Source organism: Podarcis erhardii (genome assembly GCF_964252035.2).
Source record: "Podarcis erhardii genome assembly, chromosome: 2".
Lineage (NCBI taxonomy): Eukaryota > Metazoa > Chordata > Lepidosauria > Squamata > Lacertidae > Podarcis > Podarcis erhardii.
This window is the reverse complement of record NC_138498.1, coordinates 89,121,576-89,138,531: the sequence shown is the minus strand read 5'-3', so window position 1 is coordinate 89,138,531 and position 16,956 is coordinate 89,121,576. Positions and strand designations below refer to the sequence as shown.

Sequence of the window (16,956 nt, the reverse complement as noted above, 5' to 3'; positions counted from 1 at the left end):
AATTGAGCCTCATTTCCTAAGAACTGTATCTCACAGGTGGAGCATCCCTATGTTCAGTCCCTGGAATCTCCAGGTTGAACTGGGAACACCCCCTACTGAGCCCCCTACTGAGGTCAGTAATATAAGAAAGAAAGAAAGAAAGAAAGAAAGAAAGAGAAAGTCTGTTGACTGCACAGTGACCATTTTGCCGTAACACTGACATCATGGTCTCACTACGATCTATACTATATATATATATATGCTTTCGTAGATTTTTATATATATATATATATATATATATATATATATATATATATATATATATTTGCTTTCGTAGATTTTCACGGGTACACCCTCACAACATGAACAAGCGTGACGACACATCCCGCTTGCCAGACATCTGGAAATTAGCCCTCCCCACAAAAACTGACACCAGATCCAGAGGCACACAGAACGCCAACACCAATCAACCACACCAGACCCAAACCCAGACCCTCTCCACAGATGAATTACAGACACCATCCAGTAGCCAATCCATGGTGGCACCTCCGGATGCTGCACCCCCCTGCAATCCCTACACAGATCTGGCTGACACAAGCCACAAAACCACAGCTCGCCCCTATACACGAAGCCAAGCCAGAGCACAACTAAGTACAGTACAGCCATCTTCTCAGGAAAACTCTTCACAAAGTTCAAGAGGTCAAGACACAAAGACTTTAACAACTAATCCACACCTAATGACCCACCTAAGTGGTACTCAGGATATCACTCAAGAAATCACTCAAGATATCTCTCAAGTAATTAAGGAACAAAAGAAGAAAAGGCACACTAGCCTGGGAACTTCCTCTCTGCCCAGAACATTGGAGGCTATACACCACACCCCCTCTACAGTATTTATAGGAACTCAAACACTGAGATCCTGCTCTGTTCCAGTAACAAGAAGCCGAAAGCACCAGCCTGAAGATGACGAGTGAGACCTCGTCGAAACGTCGCCTAGACACCCCAACTTTTACACGGGAAGACACCCGAGGACACCAAAACCTGCATATATATATATATATATAGTATTTATTCAAATTTTGAAGATTACAAAGATAAAAAAGAAAAGGACAAAAAAATAAAAATAAAAAAGACAGAAAAAATACAAATTGACAAAAAACAAAAACAGATCAAACCTTTACATAACTTTCTTTCCTTTGCTTATTTCCTTGACCTCCTCACACCTCCTTTTTTTGTATTCTAGTTCAATTAGATGTTTCAGCAAATCATTTCCAGCTTTGTTTTTATCCTAATAATTTATCTTAATATACTGTAATTCTCGTCTTTCACCAATTAAAAAAATCAATTTTAACCTAATCCTTTATATCATTTCTGCTAAAACCACATTACTTCATTCCAACAACCTTCTAACATTCCTTAATTTTGCAATGTTTCTGTAGATAAACTTTAAATTTTTTCCAATCTTCTTCCACCTTGGTCTCGAATTCTGCCAGTCATTTCCGCCAGTTCCATATAGTCCATCACTTTCATCTGCCATTCTTCCCGGGTGGGTAAATCTTGTGTCTTCCAATACTTTGCGATGAGTATTCTTGCTGCTGTTGTTGCATACATAAAGAAAGTTCTGTCCTTCTTTGGCACCAATTGGCTGACCATGCCCAGGAGAAAGGCCTCTGGTTTCTTCAGGAAGGTATATTTAAATACCTTTTTCATTTCATTATAGATCATCTCCCAGAAAGTCTTAATCCTTGGGCATGTCCACCAAAGGTGAAAGAATGTACCTTCAGTCTCATTACATTTTCAACATTTATTTTCAGGCAGATGGTAAATTTTTGCAAGCTTGACTGGTGTTATGTACCACCTGTGTATCATTTTCATTATATTCTCTCTTAAGGCATTACATGCCGTAAACTTCATACCTGTGGTCCATAACTGTTCCCAGTCAGCCATCATAATGTTATGTCCAACATCTTGTGCCCATTTTATCATAGCAGATTTCACCATTTCATCCTGAGTATTCCATTTCAACAGCAAGTTATACATTCTTGACAAGTTCTTAGTTTTAGGATCTAACAGTTCTGTTTCCAATTTTGATTTCTCCATCTGAAAACCAATTTTCTTATCCAAATTATAAGCCTCCATTATTTGCTAATAATGAAGCCAATCCCGTACTTTGTTTTTTAGTTTTTCAAAACTCTGCAGCTTTAATCTGTCTCCTTCTTGTTCCAATATTTCCCAATATTTCGGCCAATTGGCCTCCATATTGAGCTTTTTCTGAGCCTTTGCTTCCATTGGTGACAACCACCTTGGAGTTTTATTTTCAAGCAAATCCTTATATCTTATCCAGACATTAAACAGTGCTTTCCTGACAATATGGTTTTTTAACGCTTTATGTGCTTTGACCTTATCATACCACAAGTATGCATACCAACCAAATACATTATTGAACCCTTCCAAATCCAATACATCAGTGTTTTCAAGAAGTAGCCAATCCTTCAGCCAACAAAATGTGGCTGATTCATAATAAAGCTTAAGGTCTGGCAGGGCAAATCCACCTCTTTCTTTAACATCCGTTAGTATCTTATATTTTATTCAGGGCTTCTTGCCCTGCCAGACAAATCTAGAAATATCTTTCTGGCACTTCTTGAAACAATCCATTTTGTCCAAAATTTGCAATGTTTGAAACAAAAACAACATCCTTGGCAATACATTCATCTTTATCGTATATACTTTATATTTCAAATATTACCCTTGCCTTCAGTATACTCTGGGCCTACACTGCCCCACATCCTAGAGGTGGCTAACAATAATTAAAACCAAGCATAATATGTCATATTCTCCCCCAAATACATAACAATAAAAATAGAAAAACGCAGAAGAAGTTTTAGGTGTTAACTTAAACAGAGCTGGGATTTTTTCTCAAGTGACCTCTTGGTCCCATTAGTTTCAGTCTCCCTGCTGCTTTTACTACAATTTCCATTTGCCGTGGTGAACCTGTGAAGAAAGCTAGCAAAGTTCAAATCAATCATCAGTGCCAGCCCCAAATGGCACATCTCAAGGGCACTCTGTGATTTGGCTGTCAAAACTGTCCACATACTGAGCAATTAAAGACAATCTTTCAGTGATAAACCATGAAGGACTTTACCTCATGACTGCTTTCAACAAGACCTGTGCAAGGCTCACCACCGCTGCTTTGAAGCCAAGAAGAGAAAAATGGGAGCTGGGGGAAGAATGGAGAATAACTGCTGGTGAAGCACTTTTGAGCAGCCTGGCTTGGAAATGTTCTTTTAGGGCTCCAGAAGCCGACCTCAAACAAGAGGTGAGCTTTTAAATCCCTCATTTTTTTCTCAAGCTCTGGTTGAGTCTGAGGCAGACAAGAATTCCCTGTTGCCCAGCAACCCTCCCTGATTTGCCACCTCCAAACACACTCCCAGGGGAAAATTGGTAAGGGCAGATGGGCTGGTTTTCATGAAACACTGAGCCCCTGATACCCTCCTATTAGGGTCACAGCTTTTTACATGAGAACTCTGCCACCACCTCCCTTGTTGTGCTCCATCTCAGGGCTTTGAACTTTGAAAAATTGACCTGTAAGACGTAACTCTGACTTTTATTGTGCTTTCAGCTCTGGTGGAGGTAAAAATTGGATTGTTCTGTTGCTACTGTTTTGAATGGGCTACCCACTGAAAATGTGCTTAGGGATGATCTACAGGTTTTTTAAAAAAGCATGTGGTGTAGCCCACCTGAAAGTATGCTGTTCTGAAATGCTGGCAAGCCTGAGTCCTTCTCCCTGATATATTTACTTTCAACAGGCAATAGTTTAGTTTTAACACAGAAGAGGACTCCGTCATATGATCTCCTCTGTATAAATATTGCACGCTGGCACTGTCCCAGTTGTGTGTTTCTGAACATGCAGATCAGTTCCTGAATTCTGTTCTAAGCTGTGATGAAGTTGGCTGCATCAGAGGGGAGAATGTTCCTTGGCTGACTACCATTTGCTGAGCTTTTCAGCAACAGCAAGAGTGGTAAAATAAAGGGTTAAAGATGTAGATTTTGCTGGATTCCAGTTCGCTTCAGGCTTCACTATTGGCCATGTGGACTAGGGCCAATGGCAGCTGGAGTCTACCGACCGGTGGACAACCACAGATTCCCCAGCCACAGTGTAGAGGATTGAGTTAACATTTTGTGGGATCTGCATCCCTCTTGCTGCTTTATCTGGAGATGTCAGCTACTGCGAGCATTTGGTGCAAGGCAGTCATCATCACTAATTGCTGTGCTGTTTTGACATTAAATTCATGACATTACCCTTGAGGTCCCTAGTCAAACAAATAGAACCCAGAGCAGAGCTGAACTGAATCTTCAAAGCAAATTTACCAATATTAAAGTTCACGTCTGTCAAATCTAGCCATTTCAAATGCCCCCAAGTTCAGACACAAGTCTCCTGATGTCTGCTGTAATTTTAAACATGTTTACTCAGAAGTAAGTCTCAACAGAAAGTTCAGTACTATGTCGTTTGGTAGGACTGTTATGTGGTTGTTTGTGTAGTGATTCTCTGTTTTGGCCACAGGAGTGGCATGCATGCTGAAATCCAAGATCAGAAATTAGAAGCTGCTGTGGGTTTCATTTTTCTGAACCTTGAATCCCGTAGTGGAACAGAACCAATCTAGACTTAATGTTAGGTGACAATACACTGAAATCATGTGCACTCAGAAGTTCAGTAGGACATACTCCTGGATAAATGTGTATAGGAATGCAGTCTGAAGCACACATTGGTGTATGATTTCATTCTTAGCTTACTTGGCCAAAGCTTTATTAGGCTTTACAAGTATAGGCCATCATAAAACATTCATAAATAACATAATTTAAAATATATACAAATAAACAGCCATGTAAAATATATAATAATGAGGATTTTCATTGGGATTTCTTCCTGCTAAATAGTGCCATTCACCACTCTTAAGAGATACTATTGACAAAAACTCAGCCACCCTTGCAGTCACTTCTGGGTTAGCTCTGGGGGCTCTAGGAGGTGGAACCTTGGTTTACGAACTTCATCCGTTCCGGAAGTCCATTTTTAAACCAAAGCATTCTTAAACCAAGGCCTGCTTTCCCATAGCAGCGGGGGACTCAATTTACAAATGGAACACACTCAACAGGAAGCGAAACATGTTCTTATTCCAAGACAAAGTTCACAAACCAAAACACCTACTTCCAGGTTTGCAGTGTTCTTAATCCAAGTTGTTCATAAACTAAGCTGTTCTTAAACCAAGGGACCACTCTATTGCTTTGTACCCTAACCCTAAGCTACATAGTAGACTAAAGAGCATGGAGAAGGTGGATAGAAAAGGGTTTTTATACCTCCCTAATAATACTAGAGCTCATAGACATCCAATGGAGCTGAATGTTGGAAGGTGCAGGACAGATAAAAGAAAGGGCTTCTTCACACAGTGCATAGTCCAACTGTGGAACTTGCTCCCCGAGGAGGCGGTGATGGCCACCAACTTGGATGGCTTTAAAAGATGGTTGGACATACTCATGGAGGAGAAGACTATGAATGGCTACTAACCATGATGACTCTGCTCTGCTTCCACAGTTAGAGGCAACAATACTTCCAAATACCAATTATTAGAGACCATGGGAGGGAAATGTGCTCTTGTGCTCAGTTCCTGCTTGAGGCTTTGCCACAGGTATCTAGTTGGCCATGGTGAGAACAGGATGCTGGACTAGATGGGCCATTGGCCTGATCCAGCAGGTTATTCATATATTCTTAAACCGAGAAAAGGGAAAGTGGCAACCTATTTTTAATCAGTATTCCCACAGTCCTCTTTGATTGCACCAGCCATACTGCTAAATAAGGCGTTGTACCAGTTTAAACTGGAGCCCAGTTTAGCCCAGTTCCTCCAGCTTTGCTTTCTTCTCTTCATAAGGTGTTTGTTGCTTTAATAGTCCATTCTGAAAGGGGAAAGATGCTGTGGAAGTCATAACTGGAAAGATTTGAAGTGCGTGACCCCGTTTTGCAGCCTCATCTTCTTCTCATTATTATAAAAAGAAAATCCCATCAGCTCCAAACCTAGAGAGCAGAGCAGAGCTTCTGATCGCTTGCATTAAGCAGCCACATTCATCTCCTAATGTTCTCTCCTACGAACGTTAATAGCAGCACGGTGTTTTACTGTGGTGAACAGGCAATATCCCAGCTGCAAGACGTGGGCTTTGGCATTCAGGCAGTGTGTTAATTAATGGGAAGTGGCAAACCAGCTGGAAATCATGCAGCTCTAAAGGAAGGCAGTTTGATTAACAGAAAGGAGAAGAATTGCTACAGAATAGGACCACACATTTTTTTTAGCTACTGATCTCTTGGAAATCAGTGGTTTGTCATAAATCTTTTTCTCACTGTGATTGCTCTTTCATATTATTTACAAAGACAGTTCCCATTTCCACTACAGTTTCAAGTTTGTTTATTTATTTCAGTCATCTGATGAAAACAGGTTGCCATGTTGGCTGCCAATGCAAGTGGCAGCTAGATTCTTTCAGAATAGCAGCAGAAAGCAGGCATAAAGATCATTATTAGCTTTTTGGTTCCATAGCAAGGTGCAGCAGGCCCTGGGACTGGGGGTTGAGAGTTGGAGCTGAGCCATGCTTCCTGGTCCCACCCCTTCTTCTGAATCACTGACACTAGCCCCTCTCACCCTCCATGCTTTGGGGATTGCCCTTCTGCCGTGAGATACGGCCTTCTCTGTGGTGGCACTCCAGCTATGGAACTCCATAGCCTGGCAGTTGTTGCTTACACCACTAACATGCTGAAGAACCATCTGTTAATCCAGGCCTTTGAGGAAGCATGAATGCCACTGAAGACCCGTTGTTCCTTGTCTGCTGTACTCTGAATTCCGTGTTATATTATTCTGTATGGCGCTTTAAAGCTTTTGAACTGGTTTGTATTCTATTAGCCACCTTGGACTCCTAAGAGAGGAGATGTAATAAATAAATAAATGCTAAATAAATAAGATTGATTGGAGAGTAATGAAAAGAGAGTTGATCTGAAGTCTTTGTGCACAGATTATTATCCTTAAAAATTAATCAGCAGATGTTCTCTTCAGCTGTTGTGCGCCTCCGCTGTTTTTCATTTTGGACGCCAGGCACAGATGCCCTGTACACTTGTGCAATTGTCCCTGTACGTTGTCCCACCATTGGAATTAATATTCTACAGAGGCCCATAGTAGGAAGAATTTTCCATATTCTATAAAGAGGGTTATTTGTATACCTGCATTGCTCCGTGAACATGTCCCTGTTCCCCTTGCTGCTGGTTTATTCCTAGCTCTGGTGAATCCTGCTCCCAAGGTGCAGGTCAAGGAGTCGAGACATTTCTCTGCTCTGGACAGGAAAGGTTAGTCAACTGAGGTACTCTGCGGGAGGAAGAAACTGTGGAATCTGCAGCAGGCCAAGTATCGATTATATGGTTTCATATTTCTTTTTACTCCCCTGACAAGTAGGGGCTAGTCTTTCAAGGAACAAATCCCCCATTGGGCTTATTCATAGTAAGAACCACTCAGAGGAATTATTGCCTTCCTCTGCCTTGTGCTAACACAGGAACAACAGCAACAAAAATTGCGGGAGAGGCAAGCTAGACTGAATTTGTGTCATTCCTTGATGGAGTTATCGAAACTACCTGCTCTGATGTCACTTTTGGTGCCTACCCTTCTTGGTTGTGCATAGGGATGAAATTTAAAGACTATAAGAAGAACCTGCTAGATCAGGCCACTGGTCCATCTAGTCCAGCACCACTGTTCTCACAGTGGCCACCCAGATGTCTGTGGGAAACCCACAAGCAAGAATTGAGCAGAAGAGCGCTCTCCCCTCCTGTGGTTTCCAGCAACTAGTATTCCAAAGCATTACTGCCTCTGACTGTGGAGGCAAATCATAGCCATAATTGCTAGTGATTTTCCAAAGATCTCAGCGCTGGGCTTGTTTACACAGATTTATTAATTCCCGTCTCCTTGATGTTGATGAGAAGTGAGTTATTTTTTTAAACCAGTTCCTCTAAAATTAACCAAAAAAATTGCCCATTATTTGCATGATTCTACATCCAATGTTATATGCCCTTTATGTGCACTGCAGATCCATACAACAATGCATACACTGTACAATTAGAAAAAAAGATAATAGAACTTTGTTCCAATATATGATTATGGCAGTGAGACTTTTATATGTATAAAGATGGAAAGGCTCATCACTAACAACAATGGTGGAATGGTTTTTGAAATTATTGGACTTAGCTGAGATGGAAAAATTGACATGTTTAATTAGAGAAAAGTCATTGTTAACATTTACTAAAGATTGGAAACTTTTTGCATGAAAATGAAGTAATGCTATTTGGATTTGAAGGCTAAAGATAATGTTGCATTATAGAAAGTAGTCTTGCTGGGTGTTATATTGGAGTGGATGAGTTGAATAATGTTTATATATAGCTGATAGATGAAAAATTGAAAGCTTTCATTTCTTAACTTTAATTGTCTTTTTCTCTCTCTTTCAATGTTTTTTCTATCTCTATATCTCTGCCTCCTATCACTTTTTTCTATTTTCTGTCTTTCTTTTTTCCTCTGGTTCAGAGTGTTTATCTAGATTAACATTTTAGTTTGTATAAAAAAATATATTTGATAATAATCTTTATTTCTCTTTTAAAAATCTAATAAAATTTATTCAAAAATAGAAGTAGGCTTGTTGGTAGGGACGTGACCTCGAGGTAATAATAACAATAAACAAAACAGAGAGCTCATTTTGTTTGAAGGCCATCATGTTGGAAGTCCTCTCTTATTAGGTAAGAAGGAGAGGACCTTTTTGATAGGGCTGCTTTGACTCTGGAAGACGTACTCCAAAGATGTATTTCTGGTACTGATGCAGAAACACATGTAAGAATTCTCCCACTTCCCCTCCCCCCATTGAATTCTCAGAGTAACCAGAAGTTGAACACACTCTCTACCAGATGCTGAGCCAACCCTGCTGCCATCATGGGGTAGCAGTGGACCTGATCTGGGTTTCTCTGTTGCACCTAGCAGCTGGCATAGCATAATGGCATTTTCCCTGAGTAGTGTGCTCTACTCCTTCCACACTGGCTGGTACAAGTGGTGGAGCTGTGGTTGCAGCAGTGGCTATTCTGCTTCCTTAAGCCCATGGCCAGGACTTGTTCTGCCCCTCAAATAAAGAGCATTGAGCATCACATCCTGAGACATGCATTGACCTTCTGGCATACAGATCCCTTTCAGGCACTGCCAAAGCCCTTTTAGTAAATATAGAACCTTCTCTAAGGAGAGTAGGGGGGAGTTATACATTTTTGCTGCAAGAATAATCATTAACTCTCCGCCTTGTCAGGCAAAAGCCTACCCTACAATCTAGTGACTCACATCATGGCGTTTGTGTCAGTGCTGTTCCTTTATAATTTAACCCCAAAATAAACAAGTTAAATTGAGAGTAACATGATAAGTGAATGGTTTGCTTAAAAAGCAAAAAGCAAAAGGGGCTCAACTACATGGTCTATTCACTTCAGATGATGATGGAGGTTTTCAGGAAAATTAGCCACAACCAAACTCCTCTATACCACAATTTTCTACCTAGCCAGATGTACTCTGCTCTTCCTTTAATCTTATATCCAAAGTTGAACTCAGCCCGACGTCCCTTCAAAGCATTCACATAGGGGAGGATGTCATGAACTTCAAAGAGAGTCAGTGTGATGTACAATGGTACCTCGGGTTACATACGCTTCAGGTTACATACACTTCAGGTTACAGACTCCGCTAACCCAGAAATAGTGCTTCAGGTTAAGAACTTTGCTTCAGGATGAGAACAGAAATCGTGCTCCAGCGGCGCGGCGGCAGGAGGAGGCCCCATTATCTAAAGTGGTGCTTCAGGTTAAGAACAGTTTCAGGTTAAGTACGGACCTTCAGAACGAATTAAGTACTTAACCCGAGGTACCACTGTAGTGGTCAGATTGCTGGACTATGCCCTGGGAGACCAAGGTTCCAATCCCTGCACACCCATGCGACTCACTGGGTGACAGCCACATTCTCCCAGCCTAACCTACCTCACAGGGTTGTTGTGAGGATAAAATTGGGAGGGAGTGAACCATGTATGCTGCCTTGAGCTCCTTGAATGTGATAGACATAGAGATATATCTTACCAAATGAAAGTGAACTTCCATCAGGGAAAAACAAACAAACAGAAACGACACAGAGGATCAGGAAAGCAAGCTTTCTGACCAATGCTGGAGGGGACAATTAGAAAGCTCTGAAATTCATGGAACAGCTAAACCAGCCTTCAGCAGCCTGGTGCCTTCCAGTTGTTGTGGACTGCAAGTCCCATCAGTCCCAGCCAGCAGCGACTGGGAGTGATGGGAGATGTAGTCCGGGACAGGAGAGGAGGCACTCAGTTGGTGAAGATTGTGATAAACTAGAAGAGAGCTGCACTTACTGAAACCTCAGTATTATTGGGGAGGCAGCATCTTTCCTTGCTGGCATTCCTGATGACTGCTTACAGCACAGCATGATTTTGTTTCTTGTGCTGCAGATTCCTAGAGTCTTGCAGCCTCGTTCTTTACTAAGGCTTGGGAATTCTCTGCTACTTCCTGCCCTTCCATTACACAAGCTGTGATTACAACCCTGCAACACGATATTTATATCCATGGAATAAGCAGCCACAAACTGAGCATGAATCATGCACGTAAATGAGGGGAACTTCAGTGCTGCCCTAATTCCGTTGCAGGAGATCTGTTATGAGGAGATGGGCAGGCCTCCAGCGCACCCAGAGACACAAATCCAAGCTGCGGCTTAATGGACTGCAAACAATCAGTTTCAGAAAGCAAATACATTCTGGAACCAGGAGTTTATGGTGGAAGAAACCCAGGAATTGTCTCAGTGATGCAAACCAACCAAGACTGGTGCTTGTGCATAGATAGCTGCCTTCTGTTGACTCATAATATTGGTTCATCTAGCTCCATATTGTCTACAGCAGCTAGCAGTACCTTTCCAGGGTTTTCTGGCCTTGGCAGAAGATGCAGGGGACTGAACCCAAGGGTCTTTTCTTCAGAAAGCATGCTCTTATCATTAAGCTGCAGTTCTTCCTCAAATACAGCAGATGCATTTCTACATAGCGCAACTCATACTATTACTTAACACTTATTTAATGCCAACGCTGGCTTAGACAAGCTGGTGAGATTATTCAGGGTAAATAAAATGGCCTGACCCTTGACATGATCTGCTGAGCAGAGATGGTTTTAGGGTAGCTCAACCAGTTTGGCCACACTGGGCACCGGCACCGCAGGGGGTGCCACAACAATGATGCAGAACAGAGCACAAGAGACTGGGTGTGTGGGTGTGTGCTGAATTTTAGTGTCGCACAGGGCACTGCTGAAATTTGAGAGCCCAAAGTCTGCCACTATGGTGAGGCCTCGCTCCTTGTTTCTCTGCCATTGGCTAGTGTTCGCCATAGTGGCTCTGCTGATCTAAGGAAGTTTGCCTGGCGTGATCACAGCTTGTCTTTCCACAGGTAGCTAGGATTTACCTCTTTCAGCACTCTTTTTCCCCAGGTTTAATTACTTGAATCCTTTGCATTATATTGATTGCAATTTTTATTACGCTTTTTTATCATAAGTCATTGAATTCGGATATATCATTTTTAAATAGTACTGTTATTTGGACTGCCAGATTGACTATATTTTTTCATAAAAAGATGGGCTAGAATGGGTGGAAGTATCTAAATAAAATAATGTGGGAAAGAGACAGGCAGGTGGGTGTTGCCGTTCCTGACAGCACAGCCTTATCCGACTATCGCTCCCAGCTTTCAGTAGTGTGTGGATAGAGTGTTCTGGTGTGTTTGAAATACTTTGCAAAGTAGTGTCAGTTATAATTTTCACAACAAGTCTGTAGTCAGTGTTATTTTTCCTATATTGTAGTGGCTGAGAGATAGCACTTTATCTCAGGTCACCTACTCCATGGTATAGTTGTAAAATTTCTAGTGCAAGAGAAATCATGGCAAGATCCCATAGCAATACACAGGCTATGGGTCCAAAATGCAGGCAGCTGATAAACAGAGAGAGAAAGAGGGAGAGGGTGAGAGAGCAACAGTAAACGGTATAAAATCCATTTTATTAGGCTCACCAGACAGTCACAGAGTAACGAGCTGTCAAAGGGTGGTGCAATGCAGGGTTGGGGAACTACATAAGGCTGGGGGGGGTCCTTTCCTCCACCCCAGCAGGCCAGTGATGTCACATAACCATGTTACTTTGCCCATGTCATTTGAAATAATCACTTGCGAAACCTGATGCCTTGCAGGTGCTGCCATGTTCATTAGTGCATGTAAAGTGCAGGGCTTTGCAGCCTCCAGCAGTCAGTCAACTGATGGTGCTTACAGTGTGCTGTACCTCCTTAGCTACATTAGGGCTGGAATAATCAGGAGTGTGGGGCATGTGGGCGTGGCTTGGGAAAACAGCCTCATGGGCCAAATTGGGACCCATGCTGGAGCTAATTAGACTTGTGAGTCGGAGTTCCCTATTCCTGGTGTATTTGTGTCATGTTCTGGCTCCATGTGTCATGTTGCTGGCAAGGGGAAGGGGACAAGGGGACAAAGGGAAGGAGACAAGGCTGATCGAAGGTTGTTTGTTGGACCATGGACAGCTCCGAGGAAGCAACTTGCTCTGACAAAGGTTGGGAGCAGCCTGAGGCCCTTTAGAAACCACAAGCATTTCAGAAACCACAAATTGGCAATTGTGACAAAAAAAGAGGAGCAACCTGTGGCCAAACACTGATTCTAAGAACCTGTTGAACATATCAGTAAGTGCAAATTTCAAAGGATAGCTGTGTTTCAGTTTGTATATTCCTTCAAATTTGGTATGTGCTAACTGATCCAGTTTCCTCCTCCATCCCTGATTTGCTGTTCTCGGTTTAGTCTCTTAGCCACTAGGCTACAGCAGCATAAAGAAAGCAATTGAAAATTTCAATATCTCCCATAATAATATGATCCCTGATTGACAGTTGCGGTCTTTTCATGAGATATTTCATCTCAGGCTGTGGCATGCCTGGTTTTTTTTTTTACAGGTCATATCACTGCCATGTTCCACAAAGCTCTCTTGCCTAATATTTTATCCTGTGACAGCCCCTGACCTTCAACAGACACCTGTAGAACAGCTTGGTCCTTACTTTGTATATGCATATTCACTTGCTCCACCATGTAACTGATCATGCAAAGACTGGAGATCCTTCTAGGTAAGAGGAGAACGATTGACAGAGCAGGATCCAGATCTAACCCTACAGACTGCATTTTCTATTTCAACCGGCTCAGTCATTACAAAGTAGAGGGTTTGTGTGTGTGGAAAAGCAGACGGATTCCAACCACTTTTTGAAAGTCCATCAGATGTAAGTGCTTGCACTACCACCACCCAATTCCTGGAGGAATGAAAAATTTGGTGTTGTCCCACAGGAAGCAGGAAGAGAGGGTCAGCAACAGAACCAAGATTGACTCCAGAAGGTACGATAGCCAGGCAGAGGCCTGGGGTCCACAAGCGAAAGGGATTACATTGGTTAAATGTGGTTAGCTCCAACCACGTAAGCAAAATGCTGAACTGTAGAGGGAGTGTGATGGTCTCCAGTCCAAGGACCAGAAAAACTTGGTTCCAGTTTTTACAGGATCAAAGAGAATATAGGAGCCTTATGCCTCTTACCCTACTAAAGTGGGCAACTTTCAAATAGTTGGAACCTTCAGGGACCCTCTCAGGTGTTTAGTATTTACTTGGGACTGGATGGTGAACATGCCAGCACTGCAATAATATTCATTATGAATGGAGCTGCTCCTTCAGGCATATCCCCTCCTGCTGCCAGTTGGAGAAGGAAATTCCTGCCCTGCTGCAGCTCCCCAGGCCAGCTTTTGTTACACATGGAAAGTGCTGCTGCTGCTGCTGCTTGGGCCCAGCTAGTGGCAACATGAATTGATTATGTCAGCTCTGACTAATGAAGCCGGAAGCTGATAAAATGACTATTACATTGGTTTGGCGTTATTAGACTCATTGCTAATTATGTCGACACAACGACAGTACTAGCGTTAGAAATAACCATCAAAATAAAGTGGAGTTGTACTCATAAATCTTATTGATGGGGAATTTATGAAGGATTATAGGGAGCCAAAAAAAGAAAACCAACCAAAACATTGGTACGTATGGAAGGGACACCTTGAATCAATGTGTAGGAGAGGAGATTTTGGCACTTGCGACGTTGGCTTCCAGTCTGTTCCCAAGCACAATTCAGAGCAGTGGTGCTTTCCTTTCAAGCCCCTGATAAATGTGTATGGGACTGCACCCTGAATTGGTTCGTCTTAAAGATGTCCCATGGAACTGAAAACAGGAAACCACATAAATGTTCAACCCTATAGAAAAATGTTACACCTTTTCCCCAGAATGCCTGCACAACCCTAATCTCACTGCCACCTGCCCCACCCTCTGTCAGGGTCTGGATGGATGGAGAGATAGCCAAACATGGATGAGTGGGCACTAGAAGGAGGGTTGGAGGCTGACTTGGAAGAAAAGATTGGTGACAGGTTTGAAAAGCACAACCCAAAGGCCAAGGGGCCAAACGCAAGAGTTACCTTCTAAGACCTCTCCACAAGACTGGGCTGGAGGCACTGCACACTGGTTCAGAACATTACCATGATGGATGGTATTAAAAGCCACTGAGAGGCCCAGCAGAAGCAGCACCCACCCATCTAGCTCCCCGTGAAGATAATCTAGTAACTAGGGCAACCAAGGATTAAAGCTATATCGTGATGGGCCCAGATAAACAGCTCCACCCACACATTCTTAGCCCTGCCACCACACACACAAAACAACTTACCCAAAAATGGAATGTATGACATTGGCCAGAAATTATCCAACATATTAATGTCCAATTCTAAAGGGCCCATTGACCTTACCACAGAAAAAGATAAACAAAATAAATGTTTAAGGTTAGAAACAAAAACCAAAAAAAGGTTTGTTGCTAGAGATAAAGAAGCCTACTTGGAAGCTTTTCTCAGGTTCTGTACTGGCTATTTCTGATCCTTCAAGCCAATGTTGTGTTTTGAAGAGTCACTGCTCTTTCTTCACCAGTGTTGACACTCTTTGCCCGGAGAGCATTTCAGATCTGCCAGAATGCATCTAGCATTGAGAACAGAAATTGGAAACCTCGTAAAACGAGCTGCTGCCCTTCTGAGTTATTTGCTTGCACAAGTTGCCAGAGATGAGCTCTCTGTGTGTGCATGTGCGTGTGTGTGTCTGCTCACACTTTTGAGAGCACCACGTACAGGCTATGGTTTCATGCCTTCCACCTTTTCTTCCTCCTCCCTACATGCGGGGAAGGTTTTGTTTTATTTTTACAACCACACCAGCGTTGGTGGGTGTTGCTGAAGGACCTGGTGTATATATATATATACGTTCTTCTTTCAGATGAAGAAGCTAGGATTGCTCAAATACAGGAGTTCAAAGGATTTGTAGACCTTGCACTTTCTCTTCTACCCTCTCTCCTTGGTGGTGCAGAGAAAATGAAGAAAGTTATCAAGGTTTTCCAGATGGTTAAAAAATCTTCAAGGAGGAGGAGGAGATGGAAAGAGGATTTCAGGGTGGAGGAGGAGATGGAAAGCCAGGGATCCTGTGACCACCACATTGGCTTATGCAATCTGCATCTCTGTGTAAGGGGTAAGGAGACTGTGTGAATGAGACTGCTATGTGCCAGGAGCTGAGGGGAGGAAAGGAGGGACTAAGGATTGTTCAGTAGCCAGATGGTCATCTTTGTTATCTATGCTTTCTAGGGCCATTCATACAGACATTGCTTAAATCCAGCTTTGCAGTTTGGTTTTGGGTTACATTACATTTCCCACCTCTGTAATTTGAATGTGAAAATGTCAGTCTGATTCAATCATTCAAAACATGTTCAGGGAACAAATGTGGGTGGGAGGAGCATTGTGTTGGCTCATTCTGTCTAGGAATTGGCAAACCTGTTGATTTCAGTTTCTCTTTTCCCCAATCTTAAATTCTGTTCGCCACAGTTTCTGAATTTTTCTTAAGGTTCTCATGAAAATTCACCACTAGTGAATAGTTCTCCTAATAGATTTAAATTTGCATGCAATTTTGTATGCACTCCCCCCCCTTGCAATTTTGCCTAAGATTCTAATATAATGTATTTTTGTAGAGGTTTTTTATACTAATATGTAGATTTGTGCATCCTTTTCTTTGGTACCTGCATTTTAGTTCCCATTATTTGGGTGGAGAATTGCATCTCAAAATGTGTATTGAAGAACAAATGTTTTGAAGAACAAATGTTTTTCATTTCACATATTGTTTCAGGCAGTGTGAATTAGGAAGGTGGGCCTTTAAATGTGAACTAATCAAATTTGTATCCCATCTTTAATAATTCCACAGCCTATGCACATTCATTCAACAGAGCCCACACCTAATAATAATAATAATAACCACAAGAACAAAACAAAAAGAACAGAGCCTACACCTGTACAGCTGTATGCACAACAGGCTCTGCACACACTACCAAGAACCCTTTCATGCACCTGCTTAAATGTTTCCACTGGTGAATGTGCTTTGCAAAACAGAAAAAATAGAACTGAGTCTACAGTATCCATGCAGTGCTAGCTCCAAGTTTGTTTTTGTGTGTGTGGGGGGGGTGTCCTTGGGTGAGATGTTGTCAGTGGGACCCCCTTTCTGAGTGCGCCCACTTCTTTCTTGTCTAATGTCACTGCACTCCATTCACTTGCAGTGTCTCTCTGTTCCCAATCCACACAACCACCTAGAAGAGAAGTGCAAGGAGACAAGACAGTGCTGCTTGCATCTTTTCAATGATTTTGTGCTTAAAGGGGGCAAGTTCACACGTGGCAACCACAAGGAAGAGGAGCAGGAGGCTCTGGTGATCAGCAGTGGATCTCCAAAAGGAGTACAGTGGTACCTCGGGTTAAGTACCTACGTAA

The 16,956-nt window shown here is 42.3% G+C and overlaps 1 protein-coding gene across 6 annotated transcripts in view; it reads left to right on the top strand.

The window, feature by feature from the left end:
- Positions 1 to 16,956, top strand: part of GRIP2 (glutamate receptor interacting protein 2) — a 395,495-nt gene that overhangs the window by 173,505 nt on the left and 205,034 nt on the right. The window contains exon 1 of one of the 6 annotated variants that reach the window (XM_081852383.1): positions 15,495 to 15,676. The exons of 2 other annotated variants lie outside the window; for them this stretch is intronic. In XM_081852383.1, coding sequence (XP_081708509.1) covers positions 15,523 to 15,676 — 154 coding nt within the window. In that variant the 5' untranslated portion in view covers positions 15,495 to 15,522. Of the gene's footprint in view, positions 1 to 15,494; positions 15,677 to 16,956 lie in introns of those variants that run through there. 3 more of the 6 variants (XM_081852381.1, XM_081852389.1, XM_081852385.1) reach the window with 3 other exon arrangements.